Source organism: Nycticebus coucang, chromosome 17 (genome assembly GCF_027406575.1).
Source record: "Nycticebus coucang isolate mNycCou1 chromosome 17, mNycCou1.pri, whole genome shotgun sequence".
In the NCBI taxonomy this organism is placed as follows: domain Eukaryota; kingdom Metazoa; phylum Chordata; class Mammalia; order Primates; family Lorisidae; genus Nycticebus; species Nycticebus coucang.
Window position 1 is genome coordinate 35,844,618 of NC_069796.1, and position 23,989 is coordinate 35,868,606.

Sequence of the window (23,989 nt, forward strand, 5' to 3'; positions counted from 1 at the left end):
AATGCTTATATACAGTTGGCAATAATGTAAATGTGTGCAACCTCTATGGAAAACAGTAAGGAGATTTCTCAAAGAAGTAAAAAGTAGAGCTACCATATGGTCCACAATCCCACAACTGGAATTTCTCTACCCAAAGGAAAAGAAGTCATGATATCAAAAAGATATCTGAAAAATTTAAATAAATGTGTTGATACCTGCAAAGAAAAAAAAAAAGATATCTGCACTCATATGTTTGTTGCAGCATTATTCATAGTAGCAAAGGAATCAACCGAAATGTCTATCAAGGGATGACTGGCTATAAATGCAGTGCACGTACACATTAGGATACTACTCAGCCATGAAAAAGAATGAAATCATGTTTTTTGCAACAACATGAATGGAACTGGAAGCCATTATCTTTAGCAAAACAACTCAGACAGAAAGACAATACCACATGTTCTTGCTTATAAGTGGCAGCTAAGTAATGTGCACACACGGAAGCACAACGTGGATAGATGGAGATTTGGGGGACGGAGCATCAAGGAGGATGATGGGGGCTGCTTGGTGGGCATGATGTGGGTTGCTACAGTGATGGATTCACTTGACTTCACCACAGTGCAATGTCACATGTGGCAGAATTGCACTTGCACCCCATGAACATTAACAAATAAAAAAATGAGAAAAAATGTCCACTGCAGGCAAATAGACCACTCTTAAAAAAGTGAATGCATGCTGGAGGGAAGTGATTTATTCCTTTTTTTCTGTATCCTCTCACATCTTTTTAAAAAGCATCTCCTTTTTTAAATAGGTAAATAATGTAATGTCCAAAGAATAATGGAAACTTCATAGAGCACAAATACAGCCCCTCTTTACCCCCTCTACACTGGTCCATTTCTGCCCATACCACTTACAGCCAACCATCTCACCTTTACATGTTTTTTTCCCAACTCAAACATAATTTTCTTTCTTTTTTTTTTTTTTTTTTTTTTGTAGAGACAGAGTCTCACTTTATCACCCTCTGTAGAGTTGTCACATAGCTCACAGCAATCTCCAACTCCTGGGCTTACACGATTCTCTTGCCTCAGCCACCCGAGTAGCTGGGACTATAGGCACCCACCACAACACCCGGCTATTTTTTGTTGCAGTTTGGCTGGGGTTGGGTTTGAACCCGCTGCCCTCAGTATATGGGGCCAGTGCCCTACTCACTGAGCCACAGGCAGCGCCCTGAACATAATTTTCATTGGGGTGGGCAAGCATCTGACATGTAGTGGATGCTCAATACATTTTTGTGGAATTGGATGTCTGAGGTAAATTACAGATTTTTGTTTTTTAATTTCTCAATCAGTAGAACAAAAACTGTTGCTCCCACTGACTTTTCATATACTAATGGTGAGACAGTAATTGGCACAAATTCAGAAAACTAACTGTATCTTAAAGCTGAACACTCACCCATCTTATGGTGACCAGTGATTTCCACACTTAGGTGTGTACCTGAGAAAAATGTGTACATATGTTCACCAAGGACATGCCCAAGAGAGTGCTATTTTGTTTGGTTTCGTTTTTTGAGACAGATTTTCATTTGTCGTCCTCGGTAGAGTGCCATGGCGTCACAGCTCACAGCAACCTCCAGCTCCTGGGCTCAGGTGATTCTCTTGCCTCAGCCTCCCAAGTAGCTGGGGCTACAGGTGCCCGCCACAACACCTGGCTATTTTTGTTGTTGCTACTGCAATTTGGCCATGGCCGTGTTTGAACCTGCCACCCTTGGTATATGGGGCCAGCACCCTACCCACTGAGCCACAGGTGCCACCCGAGAGTGCTATTTTATAATAATCCTAACCTGGGAACCACCTAAATGCCCCTCAACAATAAAATGAGAACATTCATTATAAAATATTCATACTACACTAAAAATGAACAAAAAATAGCTATACACAAAAACGTATCACGAATTCAATGTTGAAAAAAGAGGCCAGAGGGGAGGCGGAGCAAGATGGCAGCCGAGTAACAGCTTCCTTGCATCTGGGCACCGTGAGTCTGGGGAGATAGGACTCCAGGCATCTCTGGCTGGTGGGATCTCCCTATCATCACCCCTGCGAGGATACAGGGAGTCAGCGAGAGACTTTTGGACCCCAAGAGGAGGACTAAAACAGTGGAAAACCGGCAAGTGGTTGCGTGTGTTCAATCCGTCTAAACCTGCCCGCAACTGTAAGTTCAGTAGCAGCGAGACAGCAATCCAGAAAGGCCTCACCTGTGAACTGTTTTGGTGTCTTTGGACTTGGCACTCAGTTGAACTGCCTTGGGGAGAGCCTGAGCGGGAGTGTGGAGAACTTTGGCCTTTGTCTAGGGCCCCAGTCTGAGCCGCTGAGCCATACGGAGCTAATAGTGTTTGGCTGTGGGTCACAGGGAGCCATTATGAGCGATCTGCCCCGGCAAGCTCCGCCCTCAGGGTCACAGACCTAGAATTGGGTGGGAGCTGGTAACCCAGTGACCAAGTAGCCTAAGAGCGGGGTCTGAGCCGCCTTGCAGCCCTAACTCTCAGGGGCAGAGTGAGACCAGTTTTGGCACACTGGGTAAGTGGATAGCCACTTCATCAGTGATTCCAGCGACAAGCACTTTCCTAGGAAAGCTTCTGCTCAGCAAGTGAACAAGTTCAAAGTGCCTTTTAAGTGGGCTGAAGACATTTAGGGTGTCTACCTGCTGGGGTTTGAGAAAGCAGCAGCCTCCAGTTGTATCAGAACTGTGATTAACATCTCATACCCCACAAGACCAAATGTTGCCCAGACAATATTCAATAACATATACACACTGCTTTGTATTTGGTTGTGTTTTTTTTTTTGTTTTTTTTTTTTTTTGGTTTGGTTGGTTTTTTTTGTTTATTTTGATGTTCTTGATGTTGTTTTGTTTTTTAAGTTCAACCTTTTCCATACAGATCCTTTTGCTTTCTCAATTTTTCTAGTTTAATTATAATTTCCCATTGCTGCCTTTTTCAATAATTAGAACTTCATTTTTGCTAGTGTTTCTATCGCTATTATTTGGTTTTCCACCTAATTTTATCCCGTAAAGTTTTCTGTTTGCTTGTTTTGGTTTGATTTATAGCATTTTTGTCTTTCCTCTCTACTTGGTAGAGGTGGGGTACTGTGTCTGATCAGGTTAGCAAAGAGCTGCTGACCTCAAGGGAACCACCCAACTGGGCACCCCCAGAAGGTGGGGTTTTCTTAAGGTTGTGTCAAAGTACGCTACTGTACACCTATATTGCTCTGTCTCCCACTTTCTGTGCCTCTCTTCTTTTTGTCAATATTTCTTTTACCCACCCCTCTCCTTTCTCTATTTTTCTTTGTTTTTCTTATCACTCGGTCCTCCTTTCTTTCATCCCTTTTTTGCTCTTCAACCTCCTCACCCTTCTGGTCCTGTAACCCTGAGTCCACAGGCACGAGAATTTAAAGAGAAAGAGGAAGTGAAAGGAAAATTAGGGAAAGGAAACAGATAAAAGAAATCACTCATGAGGAAGAATCAGCAGAAAACTCCAGGCAACATGAAGAACCAGTCCAGAACAACCCAGCCAAGGGACCATGAGGTAGCTACTGCAGAGGATTCCACTTATACAGAAATGTTAGGAATGACAGAAAGGGAATTTAGAATACTCATGTTGAAAACAATGAAAGAAATGATGGAAACAATGAAGGAAACTGCTAATAAAGTGGAAAATAAACAAAAGGAAATCCAAAAACAGAATCAAATAAGAGATGAACGATATGAAGAATATAAAAAGGATATAGCAGAGCTGAAGGAACTGAAACAGTCAATTAGGGAACTTAAAGATGAAATAGAAAGTATCAGCAACAGGTTAGACCATGCAAAAGAAAGAATTTCAGAGGTAGAAGACAAAGTTCTTGAGATAACTCAGATAGTAAAAGAGGCAGAAAAGGAGAGAGAAAGCAGAACGTTCACTGTCAGAATTATGGGACTTTATGAAGCGTTCCAACATACGAGTTATAGGAATTCCAGAAGGGGAAAAAGAATGCCCCAGAGGAATGAAAGCCATACTAGAGAATATTATAAAAGAAAATTTCCCAAATATCACCAAAGATTCTGACACACTGCTTTCAGAGGGATATCGGACCCCAGGTCGCCTCAACTCTAACCGAGCTTCTCCAAGACACATTGTGATGAACCTGTCCAAAGTCAAGACAAAAGAAAAGATTCTGCAAGCTGCCAGGAATAAGGACCAGTTAACCTACAGGGGCAAATCCATCACAGTGACCGCAGACTTCTCTAATGAAACTTTCCAAGCAAGAAGACAATGGTCATCTACCTTTAATCTACTTAAACAGAACAATTTCCAGTCCAGAATTCTGTACCCTGCTAAGCTAAGCTTCAAAATTGACGGAGAAATCAAATCATTTACGGATATACAAACATTGAGGAAATTCGCCACAACAAGACCAGTACTACAGGAAATACTTCAACCTGTTCTGCACACTGACCACCACAATGGATCAGCAGCAAAGTAAGAATTCAGAAATTAAAGGACAGAACCTAACCTCCACACTGATGCAAAAGATAAAACTAAGCAATGGACTCTCACAAAATAAGATGAATAGAATACTACCACGCTTATCAATTATCTCAATAAATGTTAATGGCTTGAATTCCCCACTGAAGAGACATAGATTGGTTGACTGGATTAAAAAACACAAGCCATCCATTTGCTGTCTGCAAGAAATACACCTGGCTTCAAAAGACAAATTAAAGCTCCGAGTCAAGGGTTGGAAGACAATTTTTCAGGCAAATGGAATTCAGAAGAAAAGAGGAGTTGCAATCTTATTTTCAGATACATGTGGATTTAAAGCAACTAAAGTCAAAAAAGACAAAGATGGTCACTTTATATTGGTCAAGGGAAAAATACAACAAGAAGACATTTCAATTCTAAATATTTATGCACCCAATTTAAATGCTCCCAGATTATTGAGACAGACCTTATTCAGTCTGAGCAATATGATATCTGATAATACCATAATGACAGGGGACTTTAACACTCCTCTTACAGAGCTGGACAGATCCTCTAAACAGAAATTAAACAAAGATATAAGAGATTTAAATGAGACCCTAGAACAACTATGCTTGATAGACGCATATAGAACACTCCACCCCAAAGATAAAGAATATACATTCTTCTCATCACCCCATGGAACATTCTCCAAAATTGATCATATCCTGGGACACAAAACAAATATCAACAGAATCAAAAGAATTGAAATTTTACCTTGTATCTTCTCAGACCATAAGGCACTAAAGGTGGAACTCAACTCTAACAAAAATGCTCGACCCCACCCAAAGGCATGGAAATTAAACAATCTTCTGTTCAAGAACAGATGGGTGCAGGAAGAAATAAAACAGGAAATCATTAACTTCCTTGAGCATAGCAACAATGAAGATACAAGCTACCAAAACCTGTGGGATACTGCAAAAGCAGTTTTGAGAGGAAAATTCATCGCTTTAGATGCCTACATTCGAAAAACAGAAAGAGAGTGCATCAACAATCTCACAAGAGATCTTATGGAATTGGAAAAAGAAGAACAATCTAAGCCTAAACTCAGTAGAAGAAAAGAAATATCCAAAATCAAATCAGAGATCAATGAATTTGAAAACAAAAGAATCATTCAGAAAACTAATGAAACAATGAGTTGGTCTTTTGAAAAAATAAATAAAATAGATAAACCATTGGCCAGACTAACGAGGAATAGAAAAGTAAAATCTCTAGTAACCTCAATCAGAAATGATAAAGGGGAAATAACAACTGATCCCACAGAGATACAAGAGATCATCTCTGAATACTACCAGAAACTCTATGCCCAGAAATTTGACAATGTGAAGGAAATGGATCAATATTTGGAATCACACCCTCTCCCCAGACTTAGCCAGGAAGAAATAGAGCTCCTGAACAGACCAATTTCAAGCACTGAGATTAAAAAAAAATAAAAAAGCTTCCAACCAAAAAATGCCCTGGTCTAGATGGCTTCACACCAGAATTCTATCAAACCTTCAAGGAAGAGCTTATTCCTGTACTGCAGAAATCATTCCAAAAAATTGAGGAAGAAGGAATCTTCCCCAACACATTCTATGAAGCAAACATCACCCTGATACCAAAACCAGGAAAAGACACAAACAAAAAGGAGAATTTCAGACCAATCTCACTCATGAATATAGACGCAAAAATTCTCAACAAAATCCTAGCCAATAGATTACAGCTTATCATCAAAGAAGTCATTCATCATGATCAAGTAGGCTTCATCCCAGGGATGCAAGGCTGGTTTAACATATGCAAGTCCATAAACGTTATCCACCATATTAACAGAGGCAAAAATAAATATCACATGATCCTCTCAATAGATGCAGAAAAAGCATTTGATAAAATCCAGCATCCTTTTCTAATTAGAACACTGAAGAGTATAGGCATAGGTGGCACATTTCTAAAACTGATTGAAGCTATCTATGACAAACCCACAGCTAATATTTTACTGAATGGAGTAAAACTGAAAGCTTTTCCTCTTAGAACTGGAACCAGACAAGGTTGTCCTCTGTCACCTTTACTATTCAACATAGTGCTGGAAGTTCTAGTCAATACAATTAGGCAAGACAAGGAAATAAAGGGAATCCAAATGGGAGCAGAGGAGGTCAAACTCTCCCTCTTTGCTGACGACATGATCTTATACTTACAGAACCCCAAAGACTCAACCACAAGACTCCTAGAAGTCATCAAAAAATACAGTAATGTTTCAGGATATAAAATCAATGTCCATAAGTCAGTAGCCTTTCTATACACCAATAACAGTCAAGATGAGAAGCTAATAAGGACACAACTCCCTTCACCATAGTTTCAAAGAAAATGAAATACCTAGGAATATACCTAACGAAGGAGGTGAAGGACCTCTATAAAGAAAACTATGAAATCCTCAGAAAGGAAATAGCAGAGGATATTAACAAATGGAAGAACATACCATGCTCATGGACGGGAAGAATCAACATTGTTAAAATGTCTATACTTCCCAAAGCAATCTACCTATTCAATGCCATTCCTATCAAAATACCAACATCATACTTTCAAGATTTGGAAAAAATGATTCTGCATTTTGTATGGAACTAGAAAAAACCCTGTATAGCTAAGGCAGTTCTTTGTAACAAAAATAAAGCTGGGGGCATTTATCTAAATGATTTATTTAAAATCAGCATACCAGATTTTAGTCTGTACTACAAAGCCATAGTGCTCAAGACAGCATGGTACTGGCACAAAAACAGAGACACAGACACTTGGAATCAAATTGAAAACCAAGAAATGAAACTAACATCTTACAACCACCTAATCTTCGATAAACCAAACAAGAACATACCTTGGGGGAAAGACTCCCTATTCAATAAATGGTGTTGGGAGAACTGGATGTCTACATGTAAAAGACTGAAACTGGACCCACACCTTTCCCCACTCACAAAAATTGATTCAAGATGGATAAAGGACTTCAATTTAAGGCATGAAACAATAAAAACCCTCCAAGAAAGCATAGGAAAAACACTGGAAGATATTGGCCTGGGGAAAGACTTCATGAAGAAGACTGCCATGGCAATTGCAACAACAACAAAAATAAACAAATGGGACTTCATTAAACTGAAAAGCTTCTGTACAGCTAAGGAGACAATAACCCAAGCAAAGAGACAACCTACACAATGGGAAAGGATATTTGCATATTTTCAATCAGACAAAAGCTTGATAACTAGGATCTATAGAGAACTCAAATATAATCCACATGAAAAAAGCCAACAATCCCATATATCAATGGGCAAGAGACATGAATAGAACTTTCTCTAAAGAAGTCAGACGAATGGCTAACAAACACATGAAAAAATGTTCATCATCTCTATATATTAGAGAAATGCAAATCAAAACAACCCTGAGATATCATCTAACCCCAATGAGAATGGCCCACATCACAAAATCTCAAAACTGCAGATGCTGGCGTGGATGTGGAGAGAAGGAAACACTTTTACACTGCTGGTGGGACTGCAAACTAGTACAACCTTTCTGGAAGGAAGTATGGAGAAACCTCAAAGCACTCAAGCTAGACCTCCCATTTGATCCTGCAATCCCATTACTGGGCATCTACCCAGAAGGAAAGAAATCCTTTTATCATAAGGACACTTGTACTAGTTTGTTTATTGCAGCTCAATTTACAATCGCCAAAATGTGGAAACAGCCTAACTGCCCACCAACCCAGGAATGGATTAACAAGCTGTGGTATATGTATATCATGGAATACTATTCAGCCATTAAAAAAAATGGAGACTTTACATCCTTCGTATTAACCTGGATGGAAGTGGAAGACATTATTCTTAGTAAAGCATCACAAGAATGGAGAAGCATGAATCCTATGTACTCAATTTTGATATGAGGACAATTAATGACAATTAAGGTTATGGGGGGGGAAGCAGAAAGAGGGAAGGAGGGAGGGGGGTGGGGCCTTGGTGTGTGTCACACTTTATGGGGGCAAGACATGATTGCAAGAGGGACTTTACCTAACAATTGCAATCAGTGTAACCTGGCTTATTGTACCCTCAATGAATCCCCAACAATAAAAAAAAAAAAGAAAAAAGAGGCCAGATATAAAAAGAAGTATATACTTATTATGATTCCATTTATAAAAGTATAAAAATGAGCAAAACAAGTCGATGGTGTCAGAAGTCAGTGACCACAAGGGGCACAAGCCGGACTTCTCAGACACTGATATTTGGCCTCTTGGTCTGGTTTACAGAGTGTGTTCACCTTGGGAAACTGCATCAGGTAGTACATTTCTGCTTTGTACCTTCTGATCTATGTACGCTATACTCCAGCACAAGGTACTCCCTCCCAATCCAGCCTTCTCAGGACAGGACATCTTTTCTGTGATTATCTCTCCACTCAGTACACGCCTTGACCAAGAGCCCGACAGGGCTAAACCCCCTAAATAGCGACATTTATGCACACTTCAAGTTCTGACTCGTCTAAACTCGCCACCTTGATAGTATAGACCAGCACCTTCTATTGGTAGTGTCTGGTCTGTACACTTGGGCAAAATAGCAGAGGTCACCATGTATGTCAGTAGGTGAACTGATGCAACCTGACCTCCAGAAAGATTCATGGATGAGGCTTAATCTACTCTTCCCCAGATATATGACCCAGAACCAAGTCTCTGGAGGTCCAGCTTGCCAGAACTAGTCTGATCATCTACAGACTAGGCCTTTTTTCTTTGCAGAGCACCAAGAGCCTCTCTTTCTTCATCTCCCACAGGAAGCCTGTAACTTGTCCAGAGGATCGAAACAATGTTTGGTTTTTTTCCCTGATGTATCCTAAGTGGGCAGCACAGTGCTTGGTCCATGAGAGCCTGACCATGAGTATCTCCGGTACACATGCATGAACAAGACCTTCCGAGTTAGTGTACCAGCGTCTGGTTTCTGGAAAGGCAAGGATCTGGATCCAGAACAGCCATGAAAAGAAAAGACAATGTTCAAGAAACATATGAAAAGGTCTCAGGTAGGAATTTTAAACCACGAATCCTAACATATAATAATCTCATAATTTCTCTAACATCAGTGAACAGAGTATTCCTTTATTTTTATTATCAATAGCATTTTCACTTTCTCATTCACTGAGAACGACACAGGCATTCAGGAAGTCTGGTCAGAGGTTACAGAGCAGTTCCAGAGTCAGTACAAGGCTGGCTAGCTCAGGTGGGAAGTGAGGCCCCAGCCTAACGGAAGTGCTGGCTTCAACCAACCAAGCACACAAAAGTCACAAGGAAATCACCATGTCCAAAGAGCAAGGACACACCCCAAATAGCCACCCAAGTCTGTCCTATAGACTTATCTATTTTCTCCCTTTTGGTAATATTTTTATCAATTTTAGGTGCCATTAATTTCACACTAATTAAAGGAAATTCAACCAAGTGGGGTAAGGCAGAGTTTGAGAGTCTGTACCATGGGCAATGGAATGGCTTCAGAACAAGGAACACTGATAAATCTTGTTTGTGCTCATACATTTTCTAAGCTTTGATGAATCTTTGCTTTTTGTGTCCTCTGATCTTTCGAAAAAAATCTGGCCAATCAAGCAAAAGAATTTACTATACCAAAAAGAGAGTAGCAGATAGTGTGACTGTCCAGCCCGTATCCCTCAAACCTTCTCTGTGCTTCCAAGGCCACTATCAGCATCTCTGTCTAAGGCATAGCTCCTGTAAGAGTAAACATCTTCGTTACATCCACCATTCCTAGTCTCTTACATACTCTTAATACTTCAGTTTCAATACCCTTTTCACTGTAACTAAAGCCGATGTCAGAGTCAATCTCTTTCTGTTCACCTGTGCAGAAAGCATATCAATTCTGTTAGAGAAGATACAAACTCAGGCCAGAGTTGGCTGGAGTCAGGCCCTTTGGAGACAGAAAGATTTGCTGAGATGATCCCTTGGGACTTGTCCTATAGAAGGTCCCACATCAATTCCATCATGCTCATGTGTAAGCATCCCCAGGCCCTAGAAGGCAGGCAAGAGTCAAATGTTATTCCATTCCAGGAAAACCTCACAAGGGCTGTCACTGAGACTCTGCAGATACATGCATTAGAAAACAAGATCTTTCTTCCTAGTGATGTCAACAGTAGCCCTGTTGGCATAAGGGGAAAATACTGCACTTACAAAAACTTATTCCAAGTCTTCAAAATAAAATGCTCAGATTGTCTAAAATGCTATTATTGATTGGAGTTAATACAATAGTATTGGCCATTTAAGATGAATAATAATTCTCTATTCTTTTCCTGAAAATGCAGTGTGAGAACTACCAACATCAAAATCACCTACGCTGCTTATTAAACTGCAGGTTCTTGGGCACCACCCTTGACCTACTGAAGACTATGCACTGGACTAGGAAGATGAAATCTGTATTACCAGTGAATTTTCATAATATGAAGATGCAAGTCTGGAAATGCTGCTCACCCATCCCCCTGAGCATCCTCCCTTTCTGCCTCAGCCTGGCCTGTCAGAATTGAGTGAGAGGGTTCCACCTGCACGGCAGGACAGACCGTGAACATCTGAAACAGAAAGTAGAGGCCTCGCTCTTTGCATATTTGTTTTCTCCATGTTCTATTTATGCAGAGATTGTCTGGAACACCTGCAGCAAGTTCTGCTTCCCTGCTCCAATCACAGCCACCAATGGACTTTGCATGAATGTCTGCTCACCCCACTCCATAATTATGCTGGGGAAGGAAGGTTGATGGTGCCCCTATAGTGTGACATGTTACAGATCACATAGGAACAATCTGCAAATTATTATGAACAGTTGAATAACACGTCCTGCCATCCTCCCTTCCCCAATGCACCAAAGAAAAGTTCCTTTTCAAAGATCAAGTGAGCAGATCTCCCAGGGGATATATTTTTATAGAACCATAAGAAAAGCAATCCAATCAAGTTAATATGAACATTAGTAGTATCCTTCTAACAGTAATTCACACCACCAGTCTGCGAATGCATCTTTCCTCTCCTCTACCCACCCCCCACCAAAAAATACCATGAGGACCCAGACCCGAATGCTACAGAATGCACACACCATTCAGCACACCTCACGTGATGCTGCAGCAACAACACGTACATCTATCTCTCCTCCTAAGCTGAGATCCTTGAGAGCGGAAATGTTGCTTTTCATCTTTAACCTCAAATCCTGGCCTCCAGTTGGTTCTCAGCAATAGTAGAGGGGAAAGGGGGAAAGAGGCAGGAGGACAGCCTCATGGTGGTGGACGTGCCCTGGTCCAGATGGTTTCATACCAGAATTCTATCAAGCCTTCAATTAAAAGCTATTCCCATACTGCAGAAATTATTCCAAAAAATTGAGGAGGAAGAAATCATCCCCAACACATTCTATGAAGCATACATCACCCTGATACCAAAACCAGGAAAAGATCCAACTAAAAAGGTGCACTTCAGATCAGTTTCACTAATGAACATAGATGCAAAAATTCTCAACAAAATCCTAGCCAATTGATTACAACTTCTCATCAAAAAGTCATACACCATGATCAAGTAGGTTTCATCACAGGGATGCAAGCCTGGTTTAACATATGCAAGTCCATAAACGTAATCCACCATATCAACAGAAGCAAAAACAAAGACCATATGATCCTCTCAATAGATGCAGAAAATGCATTCAATAGCAATTTTTTAATTGGTCCTAAAGCCAAACCTGGAACTTAGGGGTTTCCTGAATGCCAGCAAGCATTTTCTAAAATCCAGCACCCATTTCTAATTAGAACACTGAAGAGTATAGGCACAGGTGGCACATTTCTTAAACTGATTGAAGCCATCATCTATGAGAAACCCACAGCTAATATTTTACTGAATGGAGTAAAACTGAAAGCTTTTCCACTTAGAACTGGAACCAGACAAGGTTGTCCTCTGTCACCTTTACTATTCAACATAGTGCTGGGAGTTCTAGCCAATACAATCAGGCAAGAGAAGGAAATAAAGAGTATCTAAATGGGAGCAGAGGAGGTCAAACTCTCCCTCTTTGCTGACAATATGATCTTATACTTAGAGAACCCCAAAGACTCAAACACAAGATTCCTGGAAGTCATCAAAAAATACAGTAATGTCTCATGACATAAAAGCAATGTCCACAAATCAGTAGCCTTTATATACATCAATAACAGTCAAGATGAGAATCTAATTAAGGACACAATACCCTTCACAAAAGCTTCAAAGAAAATTAAATATCTAGGAATATACCCAACAAAAGAGGTGAAGGATCTCTATAAAGAAAATTAGGAAACCCTAAGAAAAGAAGTAGCAGAAGATATTAACAAATGGAAGAACATACCATGCTCATGGCTGGGAAGAATCAACATTTTTAAAATGTCTATACTTCCCAAAGCAATCTACCGATTCAATGCCATCCCTATTAAAATACCATGTATACTAGTCTCATTTTTGAAATATAAACTTCCCAGATCATCACTCCATCCAAGAAATATGGCAGTGCTTTTATTTATAAATGCCACTGTTCAGTGTAGGAGCTCTAAAACCTAGGACACTTGACCACAGAGGGAAGGAGAACCCACATGCCTCAGCCTTGGGTGCCACCCTTTGACCTACCTTAGGAGTTTCCACAGATGCTAAAGGAGTAGGATGGATTTTTTTTTTTAAGAGGTGTGTGGCAGGGCAAGAGCTATTCACACAACAGAGATGGCTACAGAAGGCATCCCAGGAAGGCACAAGGTGGGAGAGAGAATAGGCCATCCTTTCGAGTACTAGGGCCATCTGTGTACCTCACTTTCTACAGCTGACTCATTCCCCTGATCCCCAAATTCATTAAATGAAAATGTGTGAAGTGTGCTTTTTAAATACACCAGGCGAGAGCTTGCTCCTTGAAGAACCCTAGGGCAAACATATCTGATGCAGGGTAACACATCAAGGCCTTTCCCACTGCCAGACTGTGGATCTGCTCTTCTCACTACCTTCCTCAATTGCTCACTGCTGTCATCCTGCACAGCTCAGCTGCAGTGCCCTTCCCAGGGAGGCAGTCCCTGGCCAAAACAGGTCCTACTACTCCCCACGACATGTATCAGAGTATCGGTGCTTGAAGCACTTTTCTCAAATGTACTTATACACCATTTTGTGATTGTTTATCTGTCCACCACATTAGACCATAAACTCCAGGACAGCACAGATGTGTCTATCTTCCTTACTTAGCAGAGGCCTGGCATGTAGCTGGCATTTAAAGAACATTTTTGAGCCAACAAACCACCCTGCCCTGCATTAACAATCCTGTTTGGATTTTTCCAACAGACAACTTGTTTCAGCTATAGTGAATTAGAGGCCCTCTGATGGCCTGTAATGATCTGGAACTGAAGAATCGAGTCTTGGGAGAGAAGGAACAACGGTCTGGCCAATTCTACTAGAATTTTCCTATTGGTACTAAAGCCAAACTTGGCGCTTGGGGGGTTTCTGAATGCCAACAAGAACTTTCTAAACCTTTCGGGAACGTCCCCAAGAACAGTAATGCCACCACCATGTCAAATCAAGACCAAGTCATAGGCACCAGACCTGCAGAGGGTGCTGAGGAAGCCACAGCAACACAGAGGCTGGTTAGATCTCTGGCCTCAAAGTAGACCCCAATCTCTTGCCTCCCATAAAGGCAGTGGTCCAACAACTATACAGGAAGAGATAAAGTTTTTACCTCTGGCGATGGGTGGAAGGTAACTGGGTCAGAGCTTAATGCTAAAAGCAACACCAATTAGGGCTCAGTCTGCGTAAGAGAGCTCCCAGGGGAGGCCTTCACATAACCAGACTCTCAGGCACAGCTGGGCACAACCCCCATCCCAGATGCTTCATGTTGAAAGTAGCCAGTTTCAGGAGGGGTCCAGTGATAATGTGAAATATGATGGGAAGGTTCTCTGTGCCAGGAGATACAACTGGAAAATAACGAATGTGCCATATGGATCTTTGCACAGCTTTCCAGACTGGCAAAGCAGGGAGTGAAGACAGGCTTAAGGATCATGGAGCAATTTTTCTAACATGTTTCTAAGACATGAGACAGAAAGCAGCATCTATAGCCATGTGCCAACAATTCACTTACTTGAGGCAGAAGTTAAAGAGAATTGAGCTTCAGAAAGCAAATTAAAATAGCAGACATGTCAGCCACTCGGAGATCACAAGTACCTACTCTGTACCATGTGCTCACTCAGTTTTCCCCAAATCCCCAAAGTTGGCATTGTCCTTCCAGTTTATAGGAATGAAGAAACTGATGCTCTAGGCAAAGACCCAGGCTTGGACTTGGCAAGACTGGAATGTGAACGCAGGTAAAAACCATAACGTGCTCTGCTGCAAAGAGCTTTTCACAGATTCAGATATCATGAATCTTAAAGGGGGTTAAATTTCCCTGCCGTGCACCCTCTGTTGGTGTCCATTATCATTGTCAATTACTAACGGAATGAGGCACATGTTTCCAAAGCTAGTAGGACACACTGATTTCTGCCCTCTGCAGCAAATCCCCTTACCCACCAGAGGTATGGGAAGTCTGGGATAATTCACTCCTCCACTTATTCATACAAATTCACCAAGATGTTCACTGAGTAGCTCTCTGTGCAGGGCTCTATGGGGTCTAGAGACACCAATAATACAACGGTATCCCAAAAGAAATTATAGGCTGGGCGTGGTGGCTCCCGCCAATAATCCTAGCACTCCAGGAGGCTAAGGTGGGTGGATCACCTGAGCTCAGGACTTCAACACCAGCCTGACCAAGAGAGAGATCCCTCTACTAAAAGTAGAAAAACTAGTATTGTTGTGGGCACCTGTAGTCCCAGCTACTCAGGAAGCTGAAGCAAGAGGACCGCTTTAGCCCAAGAGTTTGAGGTTGCTGTGAGTTATGACAATGCCACAACACTCTCTCTACCCAGGATGACAGAGTGAGACTATCTCAGAAAAGAAAGAAAGAAGGGGAGCGAAGGGATGGGAAAGGAAGGGAAGGGAAAAGGTGTGAGGTCCTGGCTTGGAGATAAGGGTTAGACAAAAAAAAAAAAAAACAGCGTGTAACCCCCTAGAATTTCCACCTATCAAAGACTATAAGCATATCTACCTATTCTCCTCCTAAAAACTTTCCTTCCTCAGGAGTTCACCCAACAGGCATGTCTAAGATGGTGGGTCAAATCAAACAGAATGCTTGTTGACCACCTGCGGTATGTGAGGTATGATAAATTTAAGCTCTTCAGGAAGCATCCAACTATTAAAGAAGCTGAAATATAGATATATACAGCTGTAAATTGAGAAATAATACATGAAAGTGCTACAGGAGTTAATATGAATAAAAATTATAGCTTACACTTACTGGGTATTTATTAAGCCACATATTGTGCTAAGAGCTTTACCTGCATTAACCAAATCCTGTTCATGCTGACCCAGGAGGTTGGTTAGCCAGCGGACAGCTGTTGACATAGGCCTACCAGACATCTCTTTTCCGATCAGGAACTACCCTTCCATGTAGCACCACCCTTCAACCATGGAATCCACTGGATCTTCTTTCCCCACTCCTAGGCCCAGCCCCAGATAAGTAATCCAGGACTAAACACAGCACATTCTACCACCTTGGCCAAAGTGATTGATCAAGGAATGAGTACACAACACAGTTAAATCAGTCACACCTCAAATCTGGGACTTTTGTTGGCACTGTTGAGACTTGGCAAGATGGAATGTGATGATGAAAATCTGTAGGTGCCATGAGCTGCTTGCTACCTGGAGCTAATCAGCCTGAGAACGAAACCAATACAGGAGAGATAAAGCCCAAAGGAGGGAACAAGGAAGACAAAGTGACAGACACATACAAACCCCAAGTCCTTTAATGTAACTTGAGCCCCTGGATCCAGCCTTACGTAAAGCCATGGCTTAGCAGTGGAATTTTTAGTTATACAAGTGTGTAAGTTTTCTCTTCCATTTAAATCAGCTCGGCTTAGGTATCAGTCACCTGCAATCGAGAGTCCTCACCAATAGAATATTATCCCTACTTAACAAATGAGGAGTTAGAGGCTCAGAGAGGATGAACCACCCACAACGCTCTAAATTAAATTAACCGTGTAAGGTTTTAGAAGTAGCGGCAATGGTAGTGTGCATTCAGACCAGAACCAGCCTACTCAGCTGCTCGGGGAATCACTTTCTTTTCTCTCCATCCTCCAATGCAAAAGTGGAAACAAATAAGTTGCCTTGCTGTTGTTCCTTTCCTTCATGGTGAGTTGGCTTCTTATTTAGCTCTACGCTGAAGGCAGCCATTTGGAGCCCCAGCTTTACACAGTTCTATTAAATTCTTCAGCCTGGGCACTATCTTCTTTCTCGGTAGTGCATAAAAATGTTGACTCTTAGAATTGTTGGCATCTCAAACCAGATGAAAATGGTTAAAAAAAAAAAAATACTTAGACCCTTGGGCAAAATATTTAATCCCTTACAGGAAATTTCTTCTGTTTGTAATTATCTCACCTGAGAGAGACCAAGTGTGAGCTTGGGTCTTATTAATTTCCCAAGAAACATACACAGCCACCTCACCATTGGAAAGACAAAACCAATCATCTTGAATGTGTCTGAATTTAGATAGTAAGTGTGGTTGGTTTGAAATATATTGAGCAAATGAATAAGAAATGATTTATTATAAAATATTTAATTACTAGCATTACTTTCAAGCAACATAAAATGACTAAGCTAATGATGAGGTCCCACTCCTCTAGGGGAATATTACAGGTACAATTATCCATTTACAGCCACTTCTTGGTTTTGAAAATAGCCTCATCGGAATACGAGAGAGTACTTATCCTGTCCACAATACAGTTCAACTGAAGTACTGTGGTGCCAGGGCTGAGAAGAATCAGGGAGAGGCAGGAAACTCAGCCCGGAAAGGTCAACTGGAGTGAGAAGTTCTACCATGTAAGACCACACAGTGTTTCTCCAGCAAGGGCAAACTGAAGGTGAGGACAGAGAAGACAAGCATGTCCATAGGCCTATCAACTTTTAAACTGTCCCTTTCTAATGGTCCCTGTGAAATAATTATTTCTCTCAATGGTCATCTGGCATAGGGGATTTAAGATAGTTGGTTCATTAAAGAGAGTCATGATCACAAACTCATTTAAGTCTCCTTGAACCTGGTTAATCAAAATGATTTTCTGCTACTCTCGATTACAAGCTGAGTTTCCGTGGTGACAGATTAATGACTGATCCACTAAGCCATATCACCTCTTTTGTCACCAGCGCCACTGACTGAGCCAGCCACTGTTTTATCAATAAGCCCCACTTGGCCTTGAAACTCATTATAGCCGAGATGCTAAGATCAAATGAGCAGATCAGATGCTCGCTGCCACCTTAGTTCTGCTACTGAGACCACCAAATCCCTGAGAGTGGATACACCAGAAGGAAAAAGAACACAGGCTGGTCCTTGTGCTCTTCTTAGAATTACCAACTCAGGTCACTCTGCAGTGAGATAAATGCCAGCCAAGGCAACACTTCTGATTCTGTGGGCCTGCTAAAGGTAATTATTCAAAAGTTAAATGTCAGGGATAGTTCCTGTGTGCAAAAGAAGGAAAATGTCATGTTTGGTGTAAGCAACAATATTATTTTAATCAAATCAGAATCTCATCATTAGGAGAAGATAAGCCCTCACACAGCACCCGCAATAAGCTGTGTCCACCTAGCTGACTATCCCACTGTCTTAACCTAAGGTTCTTCATGGACTACCCTTACCCAAAGGCAGGGAAAACTTGCAATGTGACATCGCTGAAGGTGCACACCCAAATCCACTCAACTCCTGATTGGCTGTGGTACACAGTGAGACCATAGGTCAGACAGGCTATTCCAGAGCAGGTTCCTCCATATCCCAGCTCTGTAATTTGACCAAGAGACTTTACCTCTTGGTCAACAGGGGATGATGATAATGGCGCTTCTCCTATAGGACTGTGATGAATATTAAATGAGATAATATATGGAAAATACCTTAAATCATGCCTGGCACACAAGTGTTCCATAAATACCAGCTAATATCTATTTCTGTAATGTTTTCATCTTTTCATTACAACCAGTACATAATACTTTTATAAATTAAAAAAAACTCTTTTAAAAAGAAAACAGATTAAGAAATGTGTATCACATAAGTTAAAGGATTCCATTTAGCAGACAGGAGGTTACATGAAAGAGATGACATTTCTCTCATTCACCCTTACAGCCCAGTGCCTTCCATATAGTAGACAAACTATGTATTGCAATGAATGGACATACAGATAGAGATGAGAATAAACATATGAAAATTTTCTTGCAGTGATGGTTATGGAAAGCCAAAGGCAAATCAGATTCCAAAAAATAAGAAGAGCAGTTATAGCATCTTGAACCCTCAACCTCAAACCACAAAGGAGTTAAATGCATGACAGCTGGAGATGGAAAATCATTGTACAACTTAATACAAACATCTGCCTTCATCTCCTCCTCCTTAATATTGTAGTTGTACAAAAGTCCAGAACATCTGGCCAAAATATCTCAATTGCTAGTCCTTACAAAAGAATATGACTAAATTAATAGACCACAAATACTATTTGTGGTCCAGATGTCCAGAACATCTGGCCAAAACATCTCAATTGCTAGTCCTTACAAAAGAATATGACCAAATTAATAGACCACAAATACATTTAGGAGCAATCATCTGAATATTGTTGTATTTCTTCTGGATCCATAACTCCAGGCAACAACCCACGAAGTAGTTCTGAAGGTTTTAGTTCTGCAAATAAGGAGATAGTAAGTATTTCTGTAACTTGAGCAATAGGACGTATTTCAACACACAGAGTACAGGCTGCAGGTCATCTCTGGCAATGTCACAACATGCCCAGCAGTAAGGAGAACATGCAGAACACATCTCACCATTACAGTTATTTCAAAGTTGGCCCAAGAACAACCATGGCTACAAGCAACTTTCTAAAATGAGCCCTTCGCTTTCAGTTTCCCAAGTTTAAAAATCACTTCTAAATCTCTCTCTCCCAACTCCAACAAAACAAGAAGCCAGGAGGAGGGCAAGAAGTTTTCTTTCACAGCGAGTTTCAGAAAGTGACAAGCAGGTGGTGCCTGTGGCTCAAAGGAGTAGGGCACTGGCCCTATATGCCTGAGGTGGCGGGTTCAAACCCAGCCCCAGCCAAAAACTGCAAAAAAAAAGGAAGAAAAAAGTGACAAGCATCATAGCAATAATATTAGGACACTTCCTTTCTAAGTTATCAGTAGCTTGAACAAAACAATTAAACAATAGCAAAGAAGATGGAGCTTTGTCAACCTCAAGACCTGGTTCTGTGGAAATGATCAGACTGGCTGAGCAACTATAACACTAACTGGGCTTTAATCCATTGTCCACTGAACAGCCAATTTCTATAGACATCAATGTTTATTCCCTGATCCCAGAGGATTCAACTTTGTGACTCCTCCTTGTAAATGACCCAACTAAAGACACTTGGACTTACCCTAAAATAGCATCTGCTCTGAGTTTCACAACACTTCAAGGAACTTAATGACTTTAAATTATGTTTGAGCCACTGCTAGTTTTTGCAGACTCCAAAAAGCATACAAAATGGCTGGTGATTTAAAATGTTTGGGATTTTTTTAACATTTTTAGATGTTTGTAATGGTATGCTGGATCAAATATTCTTTTTTTTTTTTTTTTTTAATATACTTCTAGGCTTGGTGCCTGGCTCATGCCTGTGATCCTAACACTCTTAGGAGGCCAAGGCAGGAGGATTGCTTGAGCTAAAGAGTTCAAGACCAGTCTGAGCAAGAGACCCCATCTGTACTAAAAATAGAAAAAATTAGCCAGGCATTGTGGTACGCACCTGTAATCCCAGCTCCTTGGGAGACTGAGGTAAAAGGATCATTTGAACCCTAGAGTTTGAGGTTGCTGTGAGCTAGGCTGAGGCCATGGCACTCTAGCCTGGGGCAAAAGAGTAAGACTATCTTCATAAAAAATAAATAAATGAAGTAAATAAAATAATATGAAATAAAATATGCTGCTAAAAATATTAGTTTAAGATCTAAAAGTATTCTGGAAACAAAAAAGCAGTCAGTTAAAAATAAAAGCTTTATTCTTTTTGTTGTTATGTCTTAAATATTACCCATGAGAAAGAAATAAAGCCCAATTTTAACAAAATTTAAAGCTAAATGAGAATTGAGAATGCCATACTTATAATCCAGAGACTAGAAAACCTTAAACAGGCACAAACAGGCCTTTCCACAATCCAAAGAATTAATAAACACAAGTATTTTCAATCTGACCCAGCTGCCCCAAGAACCAAAGCATCATGTAAAGGCAGCCCTGAGCCTCCAAACCTGGGCCAATTCTCCTGTCTCTAGCAGAGTTTAGTGTCTGGCTGCTCCTCAACTCTAAAACATAGTGATAGAAAAATAAAACAACCTGTAGTCCCAGCTACTCAGGAAGCTGAGGCAAGAGAATCGCTTAAGCCCAGGAGTTGGAGGTTGCTGTGAGCTGTGTGAGGCCACGGCACTCTACTGAGGGCCATAAAAGTGAGACTCTGTCTCTACAAAAAAAAGAAAGAAAAATAAAACAAAAACAAAAAAAATTTATTTCTGCCCCAGGTGAGTCCTTCATGGTTTGGGCATCTCTTTCATCCATAGTCAAAGCAGCACTTCTCTGTTCTGGGCAGAAAGGGGATACAGCTGGTTAATAGAGCAGGTCAGAGATGGGGCAAGGAGTGGCAGGAATCTCACTGGAGTAGGAAAGGGGAGCGGGGGTGGGTGTATCTGCCGCAAAAGTAAGGCCCCAACAATTGTGTACCACTTAAAAAAATTGTTAATGAACTTATGAGTTTTTAAGAAGGTCCCACGTAACTGTGTATGTTCAATGAAAGTGTCTGAAAGGCCCTTTCCAAGAGAAGTAGCCCAACATCGACTAGAAAGAAGAGGAACAGAGGAAAGAGAAATAAGTAAGTCTCCACACAAAGCCATTGATGCTTCCGCTCCCAGCCCTCTGGAAGGGGACCAGGAGAGGGTGCTCTCTATTCAGAAAGTATAAGAAATCATCTGAGATTTGTTCCCTTCCTCAGCCCCGCTCCCTCTTTCATTTTCTCAGCTAGGACTAGGAGCACTAGGAATGGGGCTAGGAGGAATCCAGGAGAGGAAGTTACCACCTCAAAAATCTGTAAACCACGTGCTGTGATAAAACAAGGGGCTCTCTGGTATGGATCAAATTATTGTTTTTTAAAATATATGCTGCTAAAAATATTAGGTTAACCCTTAAAACTGTTTCAGGAATAACAACAAAAAAAGGCAGTGCATTCGAACATAAAGCTTTTCTCTTTTTGTTGTTAAGTCTTGGGTATTTTTACCATATTTAAGGCCTCTTTGAGCCAGGTATTCCTAATGTTAAGTACCATAAAATATGGCCCTTTCAAGTCCCCTCAGAAGAGCACGCAGGGCCCCAGCTACCCGAGGCAGTCCTTGGACGCTCCCACAGCACAAAGGAGATGCCGCCTGCTGGGGTACCTACCGCCCACCCGCGTCCTCAGGGGCGCACCTGAGGAGTGGCAGCCAGCCTAGGGGCAGAAGAGGAGCATATATGCTCCCAGGTGCCCGGGAATCACCTTCCCCCTCCCAGGCTCTCCCGGAGGCGCAAACCTCTGCCACCGAGTCTATCCTTCAGGGTGAGGACCAACTCCACAGGCTTCCTGTTCCACTTTCCCTTACCCTACAGTAGTGTGGTCAAAAACACCATACTACTCTTCAGCATCTTACCAGGACCCCGGCCATGAATTCCCCAGGACTTTCTCCCCAGAACCTCTCCTGCCTGTAACATCTGACTCCCTCATGGGTGAGCTGGACTCAGCCCCAAAACCTAACCTCTCCAGGAGGGATTCTTCTGGCACATCCTAGACAGGTCCAAATCACTGCTGCCTCAGGGAGGTTTTTCTTCAGGGCTCGGCGAATTCAACCATGGCCCTTAGAATCTCTTTCCCCCAGGGCTGCTTGTGATGTGGGCCACATGGTACTGCAGTCACCTCCCCAGTCCTACAAATACACACACCTGGACCACAGGTACCAGGCAAGCGCATCAAGCCTTCAAAGTTCTCTTCAAAGTTCTTTTCAGGCAAGCGCAGCCCGGGAACCACCGACTGACCAGCCCGGATGGGAGCCCCGCCCCGCCCCCACCCGGGGCGCACCGAGGTGCCCTCTCCGCCGGGTGCTCCGCCCCGCCCCCCCCGGACCCGGCGCGGGTACTCACGTCTCGGAAGCGGTTCCAGTACTTGTCCCGGTCGTACTGGGAGACGGTGCTCAGCCACTGGTCATTGTCCAGGAAATTGCCGCGGTTGGGGCCCGCGCCCCCGGCGAGCGCGTCCAGGTGCCGGCTGTCGACTTGGAGGAAGCACCACGCCGCGGCGGCCGCCGCCAGCGCCGCGACCGCAGCCATCTGCGGGGCAGGGACGCGCGGACGCCGTGAGCCCGCGGCAGGCGCTGGCCTCCGGCGTCTGAGCGCCCCCGACGCCGTCCCCAGCCGTGGAGACGGGGATCTCACGGCAGGGGTAGAGTCATCCCTGACACACTTGGGGAGCTCGTCGCGGACTGGAGACCCAGGGACGCCCCTCACGAATGAGGGGCTCAGTTACCTCATTTGCGTCACAAATTAGGGGCTGCTGTCAAACTACGGAAGACCCCACTTCCCCCCTGATTTTCAGGAGCCCCGCAGACCTGCTCTCGGATCGGGGCTTGAGAACCCCTCCCCAGAAACGGGGAGCCCGCGATCCGCCAGCGGCACTGCCACAGACGGAGCCCACCGCTTCGGGGCAGGGAAGGGGAGAAGAGGGCTCCGCGCCGCAGCCCGGGCTCCGGAGAAACGGGAGTGGGGTGCCCGCTGCTGGGGCCCCCGGTCCGCGGCTACCAGAGAGGCTCCCCCACACACACGCCCTGCGGCCTCGGCGGCGACAGGAGCGCGCGGACAGAAACCCAGGCCCTGGCCCTGCCACCCCCGGGCGGTCGCGGGGAGGTCCCAACTACGCCAAGTTGGGGCGCCTGGTTCCGCGGGGCACGTACCTGAGGGCCCGACCCAGGTCCCTGCGTCGGAGTTGTTCGAGCTCCCGTGGGGCGCTCGCCAAGAAGGGTGGGTGCCGGCTCGCTCCCCGAGCTCCTGCCACCCGCCGCCGCCGCTGCCGCGCGTCCGGCCGCTTTGTGAGCCCGCAGCGCTGTGGCTCCCCTCGCTCGCCGGCTCGGGCGCGGCGTCCGCGGGCGGAGGAGCCGAGCGCGCGAGGCGAGGCCTCTGGCGCCCCCTGGCGGTCGCGCGCTGCGGTGCCGGCCGCCGACAGGGCCCAGCAGGAGCGAGGTTTTTCACATCTTTCTTTTTTATTATTATTAAATCATAGCTGTGTACATTAATGCGATCATGGGGCACCATACACTGGTTTTATAGACCCTTTGACATATTTTCATCACACTGGTTAACACAG

General features: G+C 43.1%; 1 protein-coding gene across 1 annotated transcript in view; it reads right to left on the minus strand.

Annotated features, from left to right (window-relative positions):
- Positions 1 to 23,744, minus strand: part of SPOCK1 (SPARC (osteonectin), cwcv and kazal like domains proteoglycan 1) — a 573,572-nt gene extending 549,828 nt beyond the window's left edge. Inside the window, exons 1-2 of the mRNA XM_053567058.1 lie at positions 23,580 to 23,744; positions 22,774 to 22,959 (exon numbers count right to left, since the gene is read on the minus strand). Coding sequence (XP_053423033.1) covers positions 22,774 to 22,959 — 186 coding nt within the window. The 5' untranslated portion in view covers positions 23,580 to 23,744. The remainder of the gene's footprint in view (positions 1 to 22,773; positions 22,960 to 23,579) is intronic.
- Positions 23,745 to 23,989: the final 245 nt, after the last annotated feature.